This window comes from Ochotona princeps, chromosome 5 (assembly GCF_030435755.1).
Source record: "Ochotona princeps isolate mOchPri1 chromosome 5, mOchPri1.hap1, whole genome shotgun sequence".
NCBI classification, from domain to species: Eukaryota; Metazoa; Chordata; class Mammalia; order Lagomorpha; family Ochotonidae; genus Ochotona; species Ochotona princeps.
The window spans coordinates 56,789,480-56,809,688 of record NC_080836.1 but is presented as its reverse complement, the minus strand read 5'-3'; the positions used below and the strand labels follow the sequence as shown (position 1 = coordinate 56,809,688).

Here is a 20,209-nt window from a genome sequence, read left to right as displayed (position 1 = left end):
GCTTTCCTGCACTGGTCCTTTCATTTTCTTCCCACCGCGGGAGGGACCAAAACGACACGCGAGAAAAGGCCACTGGACCTCTTCACGACCAGGAGCTGAAGCTGGTGAGACCACGTTTTCCACAGGTCTCTGAGGGTCCGTGAGGCAGAGACTACAACGCCCAGCAGGCTGTGCGGCCAAGACCCCCCCCCCCGCCAGTGGCACCGCCAAGGGCACGACGCCGGCCGGAAGGTAGGTCCCGGAAGAGTTTCCTCTCCTTGTATGACTCACACCACTCCGCAGTACTAAAGAGTATTTTTTTTCCAAGTAACAAAAAGCAGGAACTGAGAGACAACACCAGTTAATTCTTTTTCTTTCTTACGGGATTCCCTACCCGGTAAATTCAACTCCGAAAAGACTTCCGTTTCCGGTGGCCGCGTTGCCGCGGTAACGAGTCCTTGCAGAAAGCTTGGCTATGATGGCGGGGCTGAGCAGCTCGCAGATTCCGGATGGGGAGTTCACGGCGGTCGTGTACCGGCTCATCCGGGATGCCCGGTACGCCGAGGCCGTGCAGCTGCTGGGCGGAGAGCTGCAGCGCTGCCCCAAGAGCCGCGCCGGCCTCTCCCTGCTGGGCTACTGCTACTACCGCCTGCAGGAGTTCGCGCTGGCGGCCGAGTGCTATGAGCAGCTCAGCCAGCTGCACCCAGAGCTCGAGCAGTACCGCCTGTACCAGGCCCAGGCCCTGTACAAGGCCTGCCTGTTCCCAGAGGCCACCCGGGTCGCCTTCCTCCTGCTGGACAACCCCACCTACCACAACCGGGTGCTCCGGCTGCAAGCTGCCATCAAGTACAGCGAGGGCGACCTGCCTGGGGCCAGGAGCCTGGTGGAGCAGCTGCTCAGTGGTGAGGGTGGAGAAGACGGGGGCGGAGAGAATGATCCCGATGGCCAGGTCAACCTGGGCTGTTTGCTCTACAAGGAGGGACAGTACGAAGCTGCGTGTTCCAAGTTCTTTGCTGCCCTGCAGGCCTCGGGCTATCGGCCTGACCTTTCCTACAACCTGGCTTTGGCTTATTACAGCAGCCGGCAGTATGCCTCAGCCCTAAAACATATCGCCGACATTATTGAGCATGGCATCCGCCAGCACCCAGAGCTAGGTGTGGGCATGACCACTGAGGGCATTGATGTTCGCAGTGTTGGAAACACGTTAGTCCTGCACCAGACTGCCCTGGTGGAGGCCTTCAACCTCAAGGCAGCCATTGAATACCAGCTGAGAAACTATGAGGCAGCTCAGGAAGCCCTCACCGACATGCCCCCCAGGTCAGAGGAAGAGTTGGACCCCGTGACCTTGCACAACCAGGCACTAATGAACATGGACGCCAAGCCCACAGAAGGCTTTGAGAAGCTCCAGTTTTTGCTTCAACAGAACCCCTTCCCACCAGAGACTTTCGGCAACCTGCTGCTGCTCTACTGTAAATACGAGTATTTTGACTTGGCTGCAGATGTCCTGGCAGAAAATGCCCATCTGACCTACAAGTTCCTCACACCCTATCTCTTTGACTTTTTAGATGCCATGATCACTTGCCAGACAGCTCCCGATGAAGCCTTCATTAAGCTGGATGGGCTGGCAGGGATGCTGACAGAGCAGCTCCGGAAACTCACCATACAAGTACAGGAAGCAAGACACAGCAGAGATGATGAAGGAATCAAAAAGGCAGTGAATGAGTACGATGACACCCTGGAGAAGTACATCCCCGTGCTGATGGCTCAGGCAAAAATCTACTGGAACCTTGAGAATTACTCGATGGTGGAGAAGATCTTCCGCAAATCTGTGGAGTTCTGTAACGACCACGATGTGTGGAAGCTGAACGTCGCTCATGTTCTGTTCATGCAGGAAAACAAGTACAAAGAAGCCATCGGGTTTTATGAGCCCATAGTCAAGAAGCATTACGATAACATCCTCAGTGTCAGTGCTGTTGTATTAGCTAACCTGTGTGTTTCCTACATTATGACAAGTCAAAATGAGGAGGCTGAAGAGCTGATGAGGAAGATTGAGAAAGAGGAAGAGCAGCTCTCCTATGACGACCCAGATAAGAAAACCTATCATCTGTGCATTGTGAATCTGGTGATAGGAACACTCTATTGTGCCAAAGGAAATTATGATTTTGGCATTTCTCGAGTGATCAAAAGCTTGGAACCTTATAATAAAAAACTGGGCACTGATACCTGGTACTATGCTAAGAGATGTTTCTTGTCTTTGTTAGAAAACATGTCAAAACACACAATCATGCTACGTGACAGTGTCATTCAAGAATGTGTTCAGTTTCTAGAAAACTGTGAACTTTACGGCAGAAACATACCTGCTGTTATAGAACAACCCCTGGAAGAAGAAAGGATGCATATTGGAAAGAATACAGTCACATATGAATCCAGGCAGCTAAGAGCTTTGATTTATGAGATCATAGGCTGGAATACTTAGTAATGGTTGATAATGGCTTTTATTATGGTTCTGGTTTGTAAATCTTGCACTGTATTATTTGTACTTAGCTTTTGGCATCCTTATACTTGTTATATGTTGCATTTTGTACTCATTAGCATTATAACAAAAATGTTAGATAAAGGTTTGAGTTTTAAGTATAGAACGCATTGAAATATTGTACAAGTTTTTCTCCAGCTGCAGCTATGAAATATTCAAAACTGATAAAGAATGTTGTTTCTAATAGTACTTGTAATACTTACTGCCCCTCCTTTGTTTCCATTTATGGTTTCATTCATTCATCTTTTCAAGGGTCCTTGCACAAGGATGACACCAGTTGGAAGTGGATATCACCAGGTCCAGAAATCAGTAGTAAATAATGTATAAGACTTTGGTGTTTAATAATTATTTCAGGGAGTGTGTTCTAAAAGATCACCCTCATTCATATACTAATTTTCAATGCAAATGCTTAATATGAGTTTAAAATATTTGGTAGCATTTCCAGTGCAATATAATTCTTTATCTCATCAAGATTCCTTAGGCCATAAATGAATTTTTAATGTGCAGGATTCATTGGAAAATCCTGTATCCTTAACAAAGTTATAAACAGAGAAAACAATTATCACAAAAACATAATTCCATGGTTTTCTTTTGCTGCATTTGTTAGTAATTTGAATATACGAGTAAGAAGTGCTAATGCTGTTTTTCATAATTTGATTTGCATGTATTTTTAATAGTGACCAATAATATAGGCACTAAAAGCTGATATCTATGTTCTTCTGTAGTTTAAGGTATGCTACAATTGTTTCTGAATTGTAATCCAGTGCCTACATTACTCTTAGCCCACCTGACTTTTTCTGTATCCTATAATTAACAAAAAGGTCATTATCTCTTAGTCAAGATTAGTTTCTGATCTGCAATTTCAGTTATTTCTGTTTACACTGGCAACCTCACTGATTGTAGTCAGGCATTTTGTTTTCTGCCAGAGCTTTAATATTTGTGTCTCTGTTCCTTACCCCTTTCACTACATACATGGAATTCCAGCTTGACTTCACTTAGAAAAAATAAAAAATGCTGGCTTGAATGATTAGTTTCTGATTGTGTAAGTTTTTACCTAAAAACTGAAAAGTTCTGTGATTCCAACTTAATAGATTTCCTCTAAATTACAGGGACCCACAGCCCTAATGTGATGATGTTTTGCCTGCAGGGAGAAGCCATTTAGCCACACAATACCCAGGTGAAGTATGTTTGGCATAGTTCCTCTGTAGCATGCCTTCCTGGTTGTTTGTTGGATTAGAAAATGTGACTTATGATGGCTTGGAATTCATGAGCTTCTGAGCTACTATCACTCATGATGCTTACCCCATAGAGGGAGAACAATCAATGTTAAATGACCTTTTCAGTGTATCCCAGAGCCACGTTTTTTTTCTGGGAAGTGTTAAGTTCTGAACTAGAAATGATGCTGCAGTAGTAGCTCTATGTCCCTCTGTCTCTATAACCCCTTTGCTTCTGGGAAGTAAACTGAAATCTCATTTTCAACAACCACATTAATATTGTATTTTGTTCCTATTTCCTTGAAACCAAACTACTTTGTTTAAAAAAAAAAAAAGTATCAGTAATGCAAACTTCCCAAAAGCAAATGTTTTCTAGATTCCCTTTTGCAAATCGTGTGGCCTTTATTTGGCCACAATTTGTTTACCCAGGTGCTATGTGGTTGTGGTTTATTTGTATATGTATATATATGTAATTTAGCTTTTCAGAACATGAGATGCTTTCCAGAAGTTTTAACCCTTTGTTGCCGGGCAGTTGGGGTTTCCTGCCATTACTATGCACCAGGAAATCCTGACCGCTGCTACCACTGAATGCAGGAACAAAGGCTACTCGTTCCTGGCTCTGCTTCTTTCCTGGCTCTCCACCTGGATTCAGATGGCTTTTGGCAACAGCAAAGTCTCCCGAGCCACACACTGAGTCTACAGGCCTTGTGTTGAGCTCTGGAGGAGCCTAAGACAGTGAGGGCATTTCTATTTCTCTTTTTCTTTTCAAAATTTTCTTGAAAGAATAATGGGAGGTGGGGAGACAGAGAGCTTCTATCCTTGGTTCACACCTCAAATGACCACTAATGGCCACGATTAAACTGGTCCAAGTCTGTGACTCAAGAGCTTCTTTTGAGTCTCCTACATGAGTGCAGGGGCCCAAGGTCTTGAGCCATCCCCCTCTGCTTTTCCAAGCCTTTAACAGGTAAGTGAGTTGGAATTGGAACAGCCGGAACTGAAACTGCTGCCCATATGGGATACTGGTATTCTAGGTGGAAGGTTAGGTTGCTAAACCAGCATGTTGGTCCCAAGTAACGCACTTATAGCTGCTCAGGCACTGACCATCCTTTACTTTCAGAATACACATCTTTCTAAAAGCTCATATTCACACTACTCTGCTTCTTGATTCAAAACAGCACGTGGTTTTAGAATGACCCCATATTTTGTTTCTTGAATAAAGTTTCTATCTTAACATGTCTGATGGCAAGCCTTGTTGCATCCTCCTAGAGCAGGGATGGAGAACATTCAGCCTGCAGGTAGTATTCAGTCTGGCCCTGCCAAGGCAACCATAGGAAGGGCTGGAATGCAATAAATCCATAGCAAGTTAATTTTTAAATTGTTAATTTAATATGATCTGTAAATGATATTATAACTATCCAAATGACCCTTGGCAGAGACGAAGTTCATCATTATCCCTGTCCTATTGCATTAAGTGCTCAAAATAATTTGACCTTTATTTGAGCTTTTTCTATATTTCTAAAGCTTTTTACTATTAAATTTCTTAGTATCAAAAAAACCTTAATGGATCAAATAGTAAATCCAGTATTTCATAATTTTAGGCAACCCCTTGGTGTGTGTGTGTATATATATATATACACACATATATAGAACATGAGCATGTGTTTGTACCCAGAAGCTGTATCTGTTTTCTCAAAGAACTTGATCTTTACAAGTAGAACCACCAAACAGATAAACTATCAGTGGCATGACACCCTGCCAAGGAATTTATATTCCTCATGATTGTTCCTTTTGGAATCGCACCTCAGCTTTGGCATGATCTTGGCCTTAGTCCCATCAATGAGAAGTGGTTAAGATAACAAGCCGATAACCAGGAACCAGCAGGACTGGGTGGGGATGGAGACGGGTCATCTGCAGTGAGACAGCAGTAATCGTGGGAGCTTCCTTTCCAGACGTCCACATATACTAGATTTGGAGGAGCTCCTGACACAGAAGCCTCATAGAAAAGAGATAGCTTTCCGCTCAAGGTTTGAATGGTTTGTTTATTCAGAGCTATGAGATAGATGCCTAAATAAATAAACTGATTAAGGAATGTGATATTTAGTAAAGCATGAATGCCTTGGGAGGAGGAGTTCTGAGGCAGTTATGTCTCTCAGTGCTTTGCCCCATGGTCCTTGCCTGCGCTCATTTCTACAATAAGAGTTAGCAGTGTTGCAAACCTGACTCCAGGAAAACAGTGTGGCTAATCTAAAGAACTTAACTGTAAAAGGCCAACATCACCAAGAAGTATCTTTCATTTCAGGTGAACATCAGCATCTTCAGATTGCTTTTAGTTTTAGATTCCTTCATCTTAATGACAAGGGGCAATCTGGAAGTATTTGAGAGGTTGTACTTTTTGAGAGTATTCTCTGCCCCGCTGTCCCAGGCACTTCCTGCCAATAGTGTGACTTGCAGACTGTTCTCACCATTCAATGTTTCTCATCTAGACATGCTCTAGGACTAAAATGACATGTGGATATTTTGTAGCCAAACAGCAAATTTCTCTAATGAGCCAGAACTTGGTTTTTACTTGGCTACATAACCAAATTTTTACCACCAGATTTTAAACTTTAAATATAAGCTACGACTTCAAAAAGTTTATGGAAAATGTGCATAATCTTTGAATTTATTTTCACTAACGTTAGACTTCAACCTCACAAATACAACTGTCTGAATTCCCTAATGCAGTCCAAATCCTTCAGCAGGCCTTAATTTTTATATGGCACCTAACTCCTCAAAGACTTTGTCTTTAGCTTATGATAAAATGTTTCAAAACTTTTAAATAGTTCTTTCAATTTCTAGTCTCTTTACAGATGATGGATGACTTACAGAAATAGGTTGTCTTTTAGGTGTCCTAAAAGTGCAAATTTATTAGGTGCATCAGATAAGGTGCTTCCATTATGAGTTTTATTAAAAAACTTGTCAGTGCAGGTCATTTTGGCTTAAACATTTCAGGAAAGACAGTGTCTAAGGCAAAAGCATCTCTGGCACTCTGGCATTGCTATAGTGCTAAGGCACAAAGACAGTAGCTCTCTATGGTTGGAGAAGACTTGATTTTCCCATTTGTGCCATTGTGTAGAAGATACTAATAATCTTTAAAAAGCAGAAATGATGTAAACTTCATGGCTACAGAGCACAAGCAGTGTGGCTCAGTAAAGCAGCTGGCTCTAGGGGTATTACTGAATTCAGAACCAAGAATCAATACCCTAAAATTTAAGAAACCAGGCACTAAACCTGAGACAGATTTTAGTAAAGACAGATTTTAGTAAAGACAACTATACAGAATGGAGGCTTTTAATAAATCATCCTCAGTAGGGGTGAGGGGCACTGTGGCACAGTGGATTAAGCTGCTGCCTGTGATAGTGGTATTCCATGTCGGCATAAGTTCAAGTACTGGTTGCTATATTTCTGATCCAGCTCCCTGTTACTGTTCCTGGGAAGGCTGCAGAGGATGGCCCAAGTGCTTGGGTTCCAACCAACCACATGAGGGACCCAGGTAAGTCTGGGCTATTAGCTTCAGCTTGCTTGCCACAGCTACTGTGGTTATTTAGGAAGTAAAACAGGGATCAAATATTTCTCTCCATTCCTATGACTCTACTCTTCAAATGGATAATTTAAAAAAAATCAGCATCTGGGGATATGTGCTCAAAATGTCACACAGAGAAGAGACTTTATTACATTCAACTTCAGTGTAACAATGCAATGGCCCACCAAATAAGCCTTTGGTAGTGACTAGACTAGGGCATGGGTACTATCCTGAAGGTTTGTACTTAGGCATAAACATCTCACTTTTAAAACATCAAACAGGTATATACAGAGGATGAGAATGCAGGAGGGTGTAGAAATGATGGACACAAAGTTTGACTGGGGAGGATTCAGGGGACCATGAGACACATCTTTAAATACCTGAAGGGCTGCCTACCAACCAAGCAATGGGACAATTCCTTATGACTGCAGAAAGCAGAAGTTGTATTTATAGTTAGAAATAAGAAACACAATCAGTCTAATTTTTAAAAAAAGTATTAATTCCTGAAGACCTTGCAAGTTAAAGAAGCTTCCTGCAAAGGCAGTCAATTCCCAGTTGATCATAACAAATGCTCAGAGAGCTGGTTATGTGTCTGGCCCAGAGGACAGGGACTGTTGGGCACCAATTATAAAAAAAGTAGAAACAGAATGTGATCTCTAAGGTTCATTAAGTTTGAGCTGGCCAGGAAACTGCCTTTTTTTTTTTTTTTTAAATAAAAAAGCTAAAAACTTAGTGTTGCTAGTGATTATCAAAATGTATTATGCAAGACAGAATTCAAAGGCTGGGCCTTCAGTTGTTTCAGGTGAGATGGATGTAACCTTCCTTTCAGTGTGGGAGCTGCAGGCAGGTAAGTCCTTTCACTATCGGAGAGACTACTCACGAGTACAGGGGGTATGCCATTTTCTCAGTCTCCAGCGTGATGCATCAACAAAGAGAAAAGGGAATCAAGATGAAATAAACACCCATTTCTGTAACAAAGACTGGTTTTGGTAGTGCTTTATTTGTTCCCAGCACATCTTAAAAATCACTCATGGGCATTTGCTTAATAGACAACACAGTCTAAGAAAACCAGTAAAATCAGAATCCTACATACACTGAATAGAGCACAGAATAGAGACTATGTTGAGCCCTTGTGGAAAACAGTATGGCTCAGTCTTAATTGACAAAGGTATGCTTGAATCTCTGAGGAATTTTCCTTCCTACCACATGTCCACTTTTAGCCTGTAAATGTAAAGAGAATTGTTTGTATGCATCAGTTACAGCAGTACATGGCTTACATACAAGAGCTTACCCATGTGTAGTTCCCAAAAGATTACTACAGTACTGGCAGGGGTATGTACTGCCTTAGAGGAAGACTCAGGATAAGACATTACTCAAGTTGTATCAGAGACCAAGTATTTCACAGGCTTAAAAGGACAAAAGTTACTATCACCTACACAAATATCTCCTACTATTGATCACTATCCAGGAACAGAAATATTCATTATTCTGAAGGCACTATCACACACAAAAAAGGACTGACACACAAGATAAGAAATAGAACCGCTGCTTCCAGGCTGTGCTCCATGGGGTGGGGGCAGCGGGAGCCCATCTCCAGAAGCAGGGGACAATGTCTCAGTGCTTGGTGAGTGTGCCACATCCATCCGGCCACACCTCAGGACCATGAGGCTGGGTAGGAAATGAAAATGCAGGAATGCAATACAGGTACAAATTTCATAGGTGTGTATGTGAGTGTGCAAGTCAACAACACAAGGAGTTGGGTATGTTAGAAGAGGATCCAAATCAACATTGTGGAAAGGCTTATCATCGTTTCTGCAAACAACTACCTAATTCCTAATATGTTCTAAAAGAGGAATAGCCATGAACTGATAACTGTCTTTAGGGACTTATCCTCCCCTACCCATTTTAAATTGCTAATTCATGAAAAAACAAAAAAACAAGAAAATCCCAGCAAGGCACTGTGAGTTTTTTTTTTTTTTTTGAGGGGGCAGAGATATTGTTGAAGTTTGCTCAAAAATTAACCAACTATGGAAACTGTAAAGCAGTATAAGTACTATATCCTTTTGGGATATGTCAGATTCCTCTAAGAATTAAAAATATGTTTCATGCGACACATGTGATATTCATGAAAAACACTATGATGCCTTAAAAACAATGCTTCATGTAAACAAACTCTTTTTCCTTCCCTTTCAGATTTGAAATTCAGGGTTCCTGAAGTGTTCTTAATGATATATTATTTTCTTCATATGAAAAAAATATACAAAATAATCTCCCTTGGGAACGGAAAAAAATTTTTCATGTTGACAGAAGTGAAGTTACTGAAGTCTGTGACAGCTCTTTGGTTTGAATGTTCCGTATACCAGGGGTTCTTACTCTCGTTTCAGAAATGAGTTGCTGTGGTTCGAAGGGCACGATAAGTGCTGTTCTTTCAGGATCTTCCAAGGTTTAAAAGGAAATGCTTCAGATTCATAGAAGACTAAACAGCTCCTGGGAATATAATATTGACTTTAAAAATATTTAGAAACCGATAAAACCTCGTGAACAATATTTTCAGTTGACAGACTCAAAGGGATTTATAAGTTGTATTTGTTTACACTACATCAATAAAATTATAAAAATAATTTTCTATTTTCAAACCAATGGAAACAGGAAGATGAAAAACTGAAGTTGAAAGAAAAGCCCATATACAAAGAGAATAATAAACCGCTTCACACTCCCTTTAAAGGAAAAAGAATTCTTAGAACCAGGTCCATTTTATTAAGAATGTTTCTATAATCTCTTGACATTACAAGTAATTTGTACAGTTAAAGTTCACACTGAAGACAAACACTGTTTGGCTTAGGGAACAGAAAGCTGGGTAAACATCCTTTATATCAGACACCATATTTCAACATTAAAAGTAAACCTTTTACACTTTCTGGATTTCAACATGAATGTATAAGTTGTTTCCATTTTAGGAAACAAATTAGTGAGAACTGAATGACTAGATTGACATATGGCTCATTAGGGATTAAGAAGCCTTGAGCAAAGCCACACTTCCATAGCTCATGAAGCTGAAGGAGGAACAGTACAGAGTCTAATCCACAACTGGTAATTGTCAAGCCCTGATTACAACCAAAGCTGCTAAACATTAGGTGGTAAACCAAAAGTAATCAAACCTGTCCTTAATTCCTATCTCAGTGGTTTTTAAAATATAGATATGCCTCTCACAATATCCCATGTGACTGCCTCAAGCTCCAGCACATGGAGCTTGTGAATCAACCCACAGTTAGTAAGCTCAATCAAACCCAGCCTCATCTGAAAGGCCAAAGGATCACACTTCTGTTTGGGATTATAGAGCTTCTCTGATCGACCACGGTTAAGAAGCTGTGAAAGAATACAGTAAGAGAAAATCTCTCCGGGCTGACATGCAGAAAGGCATTTTCAAAATTGCTACCAAGGATTTAGCAATTATTTATACAGTATTGTGGGACAATAAAAAGGTGTCCTTGCAACCATCTGTCTGGTATAATACACTGATGGAAGCTCATCCTGTACTATGCACGCTAGAAGGCTTCCAATTTCATACCAATCTTTAAGTAACAGTACTCTAATAGGTAAACACTTCCAGAAGGAAAAAAAAAAACCCCAAATCCTTCAGAAGAGGAAAAAATTTAATCCTCTTTCCTTGTGGTACAATCCTGAGCACAATAACCATGTGGCTTCTCATAACTCTTACTTACTAAACTAAAAAAGCTCAAGTTACTTTGCCCCAAGTTAGTAAAAATTCACTTACATACTACTTACTATAAATTGCACCAAACATTAAGGCAACAGTTTCTCTAGGGGTCAATAAAGCCTGTTCATATTGTCTTTAGTATTCAAAATCATTTCTCACTAGCAGCAAGTCCCCGTTCCCAGGGAAACCCCAACCCAAATGGGACATCATCAGATTTAAGTAAAATATTATAAATATGACAAATTTAAGAAAGTCAGTGTTATACAACACTCAAAACTAAATAGGCTACAACTTTTAAAATTTTAAATAAACACATTCAATGTGAGTTAAGAAGCCTCACATAAACAGCGTTGTCTTGGTTTTAACTTTTCTGAAGCCATTATCACATGCTTTAGAAGTCAGAGGCGTGGTTTAAGTGCTTCTGTGCATATTCATGAGCTCAGTCCTCCACAGACAATAAGTCTATACCGAGGCACCTCCTAGAAGTAGGTGTGTGAAAGTGGGAAAGGCTTTCTGATTTACTAAATCAGAGTGAAAACAGTACAGATGGATGTTCTTGTGTTTTAAAGTGATCCCCGTAGAAATGATTTTAACTATAAAATGTAGTCACCTCTATAAAATCCAGGTTGGTGAGTCCTGCTTACATGGAGAAAAAAAACAGAAGTAAAGCAGTAATTTCCATAAAGAAATTACAGAAAATAAGCAATTTCCATAATTCCTGAACAACAGTGAAGACAAGGATTTCAGCTTCCTGATATGAAATATGGATTGCTGAGGTCATTGAAATCTGAACTCCCTGGGAAAGAATGGAACAATCACATGCAAAGGATGGATCTGCTTATGAATTTGTTTTATTAAAAAAAAAAAGCTACTCAAAAACAAGTACACACTTTCAGTGAGATATTAGTACCTTGTTACATTTTACATTTTGATCACCATTTAGAGAAAATACCTTCATAAATAGATGAATTTAGAAAGATGAGAATTCTATATTTCTATAGGCAATTTCCTCATCAAGTGTCAAACAATTTCAAATATCAAGGGCTTTAAGCAAAGATCTGCTGGACATCTTATAATTAAAAATAAATCATCAATGAAGAGAGGCGGCATCTAAAAATAAAATAGTTTTTGTTGCTAGACTAATATTTAATTTTGATTTGCTTACAGATTTAAGTTTATTAGCTTGAGGCCAATTTTAATGATTAAAAATCATCCTTTTGAAGTCTTAAAAATATCACTTGGTCAATTTTAAATTTTTACTTTTCTGGTTAAGGCTACTTCAAATACAAAAGGTATTAAACGGCCCAAAAAGATTTTGGAGCTGTTGCTACATAGACAGACGTAGTGTCCTTTAAAAGGCTCGTCTGCATCTTGACTGATCAAATATTAATTTTAAAAAATTATCAAAAGTTAGGTATTGCATTAAGAAAAGAACCCATCTCAAAAGGTGAATCATGAACTCTGACAGACAGTGATTCAAAGTAATCATTTCACTTACTTTAATATCCAGGTTTGGATGTAAAAATGTTTGCTAAATGTGATTAATGTTCTCATTTTAAGAAACAGGATATTTCAAACTTTTGATTATGGTATATGCATTAATATATTACATTTTTTAAAGTTTAGGTTAAACCAGTAATTCAAAAAAGGTATTCAATCATTATTAAAAACTAAATTGAAACTTTTGTGTTAAAATGTATCATGCTGTTTGGATTAATTGAAAAAAAGATTTTTGTTATTGAAATTGTCTAGGCTTTCAAAATTAATAACTGAACAACTGTTCTTTAGCCAAACAATTTTTTCGGCTGGAGATGTTAAGTGTAAGGGCTCTTCCTTGTGCTCCTGTGATAGCTGCTTTTGCAGTTCAGCAACAAGAAAGGAAAATCAGAAAAATGAAGATGCTAACTTAACTGGGGGCATTCACTTCATGGTAAACCTGCTCTTCACAATGATGGTAAGTCAGCTTCTCTCACAAAATACAGCATGAGTGAAGTAGGATATGATCTTGGGTTATCTCAGTGATACAAATACAGCCATTCCCATCAGTAGCAACAGAACTTAGGAGAACAGAGTAATTGTTACACTGTTGATTTATAACTGTATACTATTTCAAAGAAAACTGTAGGCCAAGCACCTTACAGAACTAAATGAGTCCTAAACAACAGGTTGCCTATGTTCTTTCATCAACATCCTCCCTGAATGGTCTACTCATATGACAATTTGTGCATACATGCGCGTGCACGCATACGCACAAACACACACACACGCACGCACAGAGTTACACACATAACATTCCTCAGTGGAATCCTTCCCTATGGACCTGTTTCTAGAAACCTTTTTCTAAAGAGGCCAGTTAAGCAATAGATGATAGCAAAATCTGCCTTTGTTCCCCAAGAAGAAGCTTCAATACAAAAGAGCTGGTAGCAACTTCCTCTGAAATCACTGGCAGCCTTGAGCTGCTTAATGTTTGAAATGACAACCAGTTGGCTGTAAACTGATGCACCTACAATGAGAGACTTAGGAATACCATCTGTCAATCCACAGATGCGGAAACAAAACAAACTACAGAATGAAAACAAACTTATTTTAAACCAACAAACGAATGTAGCCAAAATATAGTCCATGATATATTTGATTACTGGTATAACCATAGTTGAAGAATTTAAAAAAGAAAGAAATGACATTTTTCATAATGATTCTAATGATTTTATAAAAGGTTTCTGTTTCCAAAGATGTTATTGGGGTCCACGTACTCCTTGACAGACTTCAGCATCCCAAAGCCGACGTCAGAGATACTTTCCTTTAGCCACTGCTTCCGTAACTTGCCCACTGGAAAAACAAAATCAAAAATGCTTCAATATACACTGGGATGCTGGGAACCAATCAATCTTGTGACCATGAGTGAACAAACACTGTGTGATAAATGCTTTTATTCAAAAATGAGAAATGTTTTGCTTTATTTGATTTATTGAGCCCACCAGACTATCAAGCTCATTAAGCTCAACGTATTCTCAGGGGAAGTCTATGCTCCACGCTGTCTCCTTTCTCTGTAAACTATGACATGGAGATTGAAAGAAGCTTGCGCTGAAATTATAGCCCATTTTACAAATAAGAGGAGAAAAACAAGCATTTGCAAAGTCACCCCCTTCTTAACTATCGAATATGCCTACCTTTCAAAGAAAATGAGCTTAAGAAATCTTAACACCAAACTGGTGGGTAAGGTTAGCAAAAATTATAGAATATAGTACCATTAACTATTTAAAGGAGCACAAAAGCTTTAAGGTAAGACATGAACAATCTAGTTATAAAGATTTCCATTTCAGTTCTCTTTACATTGTATTTTTAAACAAATTTGCATGTTCTCAAGTACTACCTCCTCCAATTGCTTTAACAGATTACAGATTTTTTTTTGGCACTAAATGAATTATAAACCTAATCTATCTTAAACTTAATAGTTTGTTTTTAAATACTACATAATGTCCCCATTCTTGGTTTCTAATTCTTACCAATTTAATCTAAGAATAGTGAAGTGCATAATGGCTAGTAGTGTAAATCACATTTTAAAAGACATTCATTCAAAATCTAACTTTTCCAGGTATAATTTTTCTAAGAAAGGATATATATTAATTTGTAAAAGAATTTTGAATTGTCAACTTCACTTACCAATAAAAACCAAAGCACTATGCTGATTGACTTAAGGCAAAAGGGGCACATTTTTAAATTTAGAGCTAGAAGTTCTTGCAGTTAGCATTTCTCAAATAAATGCATTATTACAATAATTGAATTCAAATGGTCATTTTCCACAAAGGTTCATTAATGATCCAATGTCGTCAACAGTAATTTAATTGGCCAACTGAAGTAGGAGGCCTTTTTCATTAAAGTGCTCAGACTGTCACTCTAAAATGCACTCCCATTTATCAGGCCGCAGTGACACAGCACAGCATCTGCCTTTCAGAAACCTTAACTGCCAATTCAAGCTCAGCCCAAACCATCTTTTGTGTCCAGCTTGCCAAGAAACTATCCAACTGCCATCAAAATAATAAACTATGATATTCTCATAAAGCAGAATATTTCTGTGTGGGTTTTAGAAACAAACAAACAAAAAAACCCTATTGTATTAAAAGGAGGGAAAATGCAGTTAAAAAAAAGAAGAAAAACATCTTAAATTCAAAACAAAGGAAATTGCTAAAACAAACCTTTCAAACAGAAGCTCAACAGTACAAATTCTTATTTATGCAATCTCCACCACTTAAAGTCTCAGCCAAAACCTTCTGTCTCCCTCAGGGAACTCTGCTTCTGCCTCAATTTTCTCATGTACAAATGGATATAGGATCTAAAAAGTTTTAAAATTTCCAGGCTTGCTTTTTTTTTTTTTGGAAAAATACACGTGGATTTTATTTTTTTTCCCTTAAATGGAAGGTTAATTCATTTCTAATACCTATCTAATCAACAAAAATATTATCATAACAAATTGGCAAACAAAAACCATGACCATCATCATCAAAGAAAGGACCTTCCATACAATTTGAACACATCATTTTTTAAAAAAAGAAAAGGTTTGCTTTTCAGCATTAAAAAACCCAGCACATGTGCTGTGAGTGGTGTAGCAGCAGTACTATACCGCTGAAAGCTACCCACACTGAGGCAGCTCAAGACAGAGGGATGAAGAGCCAACAATGCCAGTCTCCACTGTTATCTGTAATATAGTTTCACTGGATGCTTCCTGTGGGTATGGGTGTAATTGTCCTGAAAAGACTGCAAACAACTGCTCCAACAAGATGGAGCACATTAGAACCTCAGCAGGATGCCCAACAGCTAGCTTGTCTGCCTGGTTTTACACTTCTTATAATAATGCAATCCCACAAGGAACTGAACCTTCATCTGAGAAGCACCCAACAGTCACTGCATATTTAATGAAGTCGCTCACCAAGCGCTGGAAAACAGAAGGTGCTTGGAGTGCATCATTAGTTCTGTCAGAAGGATAATTTACACATCTATCTTGTCAAATTTTCTATGGTTTACACTTTTATAATAATCAATCTAACATATATTTGATTAGTGAACTAGAAAGTTAAAAGAAAAAAAAGGCAGGATAGCCAACATAGCTGTGGATCCTCAAAAACATACTTGATGAAACAATTTAACCCCTTGGTGGCAGGGCTCTGTCGGCTTCTCTGGTATCGATAACAAAATTTAAACTGATGCCAGCAATCTTGGCTTATGCATTTAAAAAAAATCAAAAATCATTGTTTTTACTTAACAGTTTAAGTCAAATATTTGAAGCATAAGGAGAAAAATGTATACAATTCTTACTTGCATTACTAGGTATTCAGTAATTAGCTGATTATACTGATCTGTACAAGTGTAACACAATCCATACACAACCATACAGTGGTGGCTTAACCATCTATAAAACTTTTTTTTTTTTTTTAAAGATTTTATTGTTATTGGAAAGCCGGATATACAGAGAGGAGGAGAGACAGAGAGGAAGATCTTCCATCCGATGATTCACTCCCCAAGTGAGCCGCAACAGGCCGGTACGCGCCAATCCGATGCCGGGACCCAGGATCCTCCTCCGGGTCTCCCACACGGGTGCAGGGTCCCAAAGCCTTGGGCCGTCCTCAACTGCTTCCCCAGGCCACAAGCAGGGAGCTGGATGGGAAGTGGAGCTGCCGGGATTAGAACCGGCGCCCATATGGGATCCCGGGGCTTTCAAGGCGAGGACTTCAGCCGCTAGGCCACGCCGCCGGGCCCTATAAAACTTTTAACAAAAGGAAAAGTGATACCTTGTCTTTTATGTCGCACAACATATACAGGATTAGGGGAGAATAAATGAGTACCATGGAAGTGATATTTAGCCACTGAAAGTTATTCTCTCTCTAGACCTGGATCATTCAACATGGATATGGACATGGACCCAATCACATTCCTTTGACTTCCAATTCTTCAAAGTATTAATCCAGCCTAAGAGTAAACACCAACGCTACAAAAAGTCATGTTCACCACCTTTGAAAGCCAGATAGGAATCCTGAAATATTCTACAACTCACTATTACTCCATGCATATGCCATACATATCAAGTTATGTAAACTAGGCATAGAAGAATCACAGATGTTGTTTACAAGACAGATGAGCCAAATACTAAACATTAGAGAAAAATGAGAAAGATAGGATTTTTTTTTTCTGTTGAAAATAGTTTGCTCCACAGAACTACCTGGAGAGTGCATAATTCAGGAGTGGGAAAGGCCTGGGAGGGAAATAGTGGGCTCCTCCCTCTTGGGTTACCACTTCCACGGGAGGGCACGAAAACTAGGACAGGGGCTAGGGTGGCTAGACAGATACCCAACAGCATCTGTGTGGGCTGCATAGTGGAGCTGGTTAGATGGAAATAAGTTTTAATACCCATTGACATGTACGAGAGCCGAATGGGGTGTGGGACAGACTGGACTAGTCTGCCACACATACTGGCAAACCAGGGTAGGGGGTGGGCCTGGTGGCAGTTATTGCAGGTCGCTCCAACTAGGCTGCAGCTCCCACTTGTTTATGCAAGGGCCGAGTATGTGCTGGGCAGAACCAGGCTGGACTGCAACACCCACTGGTTCCAGTGGAAGTCGGGGCTGAAAACAGAACCAACCCAGCGATTGCAACCACCAGCTGATCAGAGCAATGGACTGTGCCCGGCCCTGTGCTTCCTAGTATATACAAGAATCTGGTCTGGGAACACCTCAGACAAAGTTTCTTTGGGGATCCCCCAAATCGAGCTTCCGGACTCAGAACCCTAACCATCAAGACAGAGGACAGAACAAGTCAATCAACCACCTCAGCTATATGTTGGCAATGAAAATACTGGGCAAACGGAGACTCTATGATGGACTATGTCAATCAGTGGATTCTTCAAAGACCTCATCGTGCTTGGAGTGGCAAGACTGGCAGTGATTCATAACAGGTGAACTATCAAAATCACTTGAGCAAGAACCTCGGAGCATGCCCTACATCCAGGACCTGGGAGGGTGGGAAATTGGGTGGGGCTTCTCCCTTAATACCCCCCTTTAAACATGAAGGAAATAATATAGAAATAATAGTCTTACCCACTTTCCTATAGCCCTTGAACCTTTTTACCCTAATTAACTATGTAAACATGATAAAAAATATATTAAAAAAATTATTAAAAAAATTAGATTCATATGAACCCCCCCCCAAAATAGTTTGCTATTTTCACAGTTTAATCTCTAACAAAGTATTAGAATGTACAGATTGGATAAAAACAAGTTTTCTGAATTCTTCTACAATATGTGTATATAGCACATTAAAAAAAATCTTTTAGAATACAGAAATCAGAAACTTTCGATAGCCTAACCACTGAATATTACCTAGAACTGCTCTTTGTGGCTTAAGAGAATGCTGATTTAGCAAAAGCTTAATTCCACACGGTCCCACCTCAAATGCAGTAAATCCAGGGTCTGCTGGTCAAAAATGTCTCTGGTTAGATTAGCTTTTCAATTATGGACTTTAAGACGAAAAAGGTTTATCACAGAATTATTAAAAATAAACTATGATATGAATCATACCTTTAGAAGATCCTGAGACTCAAGTTTTGTAGAATTTAGCTAAAGTAAAAGGTACTTCCATTATATATACATATATATATATATCTCACACATATATATAAATATGTGTATTTTAAAAAACTTGTTTTTGTTCAATACAGTATTTGTTCAATACCGGCAAGAACATAAGGATAATGGGAAATTGCACTGTTTGACTTAGAGGGTGATCTGCTTCTTCAAAAGGGAATTGTGACCTGAAAAGGTGATTCCCTTGCCTAACTGCCTGTGCTGTCCAAAAAGCTCATTTCTGCTTTACAGAAGTATGTATTAATCTTCAGCTCAGGGATGCTAACCCCTAGCCTAAAGGGGATATAAAATGTGACCACAACTACTCACACTCCACAAAAGATAAAATTAATGCTCAGCAGGTACTAGAAGTCATATTTGGTTTCTTTATTACATTATTTGGTTTATTTTCAACTAATGAAGCTTCTGATATCATGATGAAAAAGGGTATCATGGACTTTCATAAAGTGATCAAAATCCAATGTTACTATCTGATTTTTCTTTTGCTGTCACTATTTTAAAATGTCAGTTTTCCTCACATTAAGATTTTATCTATGTGGTTTACCCAATAGCTCTAAGCACATACACTCTTGAATGGGTCTTTAGAGATTATAAAACAAAAAGTCTTTGTTAAGATGATGCAAGATCAGGGCCCACTGCGATAGCATAATGGTTAAGGTCCTCGCCTTGAACACGCCAGGATCCCATATCAGCGCTGGGACAGCTCCACTTCCCATCCAGCTCTCTGCTTGTGGTCTGGGAAAATAGTCGAGGACGACCCAAACAAAGCCTTGGAACCCTGCACCCACACGGGAGACCCGGAAAGAAGTTCCTGGCTCCTGGCTTCAGATGGGCGCAGCAACACCCACTCGGGGAGTGAATCATTGGATGGAAGATCTTCCTCTCTGGTTCTCCTCCTCTCTGTACATCTACCTTTCCAATAAAATAAAAAATCTTTTTTTTTTAAAAACGGGTTCATCTTTTTCAAAGCATTGATTTAACTTTTTTTTTAAAGATCTATTTTATTTTTATTACAAAGTCAGATATACAGAGAGGAGGAGAGACAGAGAGGAAGTGGAGCTGCCGGGATTAGAACCGGCGACCATATGGGATCCCGGCACATTCAAGGCGAGGACCTTAGCCACTAGGCCACGCCACCGGGCCCAAAATAAAAAAATCTTAAAAAAAAAAGATGATGCTAGATCACAACAGCTAGATTCAACTTGTCTTCAGAACCACAGTCAAGTACTAACTCTACTGTATGTCCACTTGAGATGTAAAGCAAAACAGCACTCAAATGATCTCGCATGCAAGTGAACAGCAAGAAGAGAACAGGAGAAAAGGACACAATGCATCTACACTCCTTGAAGGTCATGTTTTACTCATTCATCTTTGCAGTCTTGTTGCATAACAAATAGCTGCCATACAGGACGTATTCAATAAATGTTAGGTGAAAAAAATGTGCTGAATTATAGTTATTCATAAGCCACTTCACATACAGAGTATGGATTCCAATACCTATGAAGGGCAATTTAGGTTTCCTTCATCTACATTGTATTGTCCATACTGACATGACTTCTTAGATATGTA

At 39.4% G+C, this 20,209-nt stretch overlaps 2 protein-coding genes across 3 annotated transcripts in view; one reads left to right on the top strand and one right to left on the bottom strand.

The window, feature by feature from the left end:
* Positions 1-344: 344 nt before the first annotated feature.
* Positions 345-2,701, top strand: IFT70B (intraflagellar transport 70B). The gene has a single exon (XM_004577024.3). The coding sequence runs from the start codon at positions 455-457 to the stop codon at positions 2,453-2,455; it is 2,001 nt and encodes a 666-aa protein (XP_004577081.2). The 5' UTR covers positions 345-454; the 3' UTR covers positions 2,456-2,701.
* Positions 2,702-8,175: 5,474 nt separating this feature from the next.
* Positions 8,176-20,209, bottom strand: part of AGPS (alkylglycerone phosphate synthase) — a 139,686-nt gene continuing 127,652 nt past the window's right edge. The window contains exons 20-21 of one of the 2 annotated variants that reach the window (XM_058664673.1): positions 13,760-13,835; positions 8,176-9,775 (exon numbers count right to left, since the gene is read on the bottom strand). In XM_058664673.1, the coding sequence (XP_058520656.1) occupies positions 9,658-9,775; positions 13,760-13,835 (194 nt within the window). In that variant the 3' untranslated portion in view covers positions 8,176-9,657. Of the gene's footprint in view, positions 9,776-13,349; positions 13,836-20,209 lie in introns of those variants that run through there. The other variant, XM_004577025.3, reaches the window with a different exon arrangement.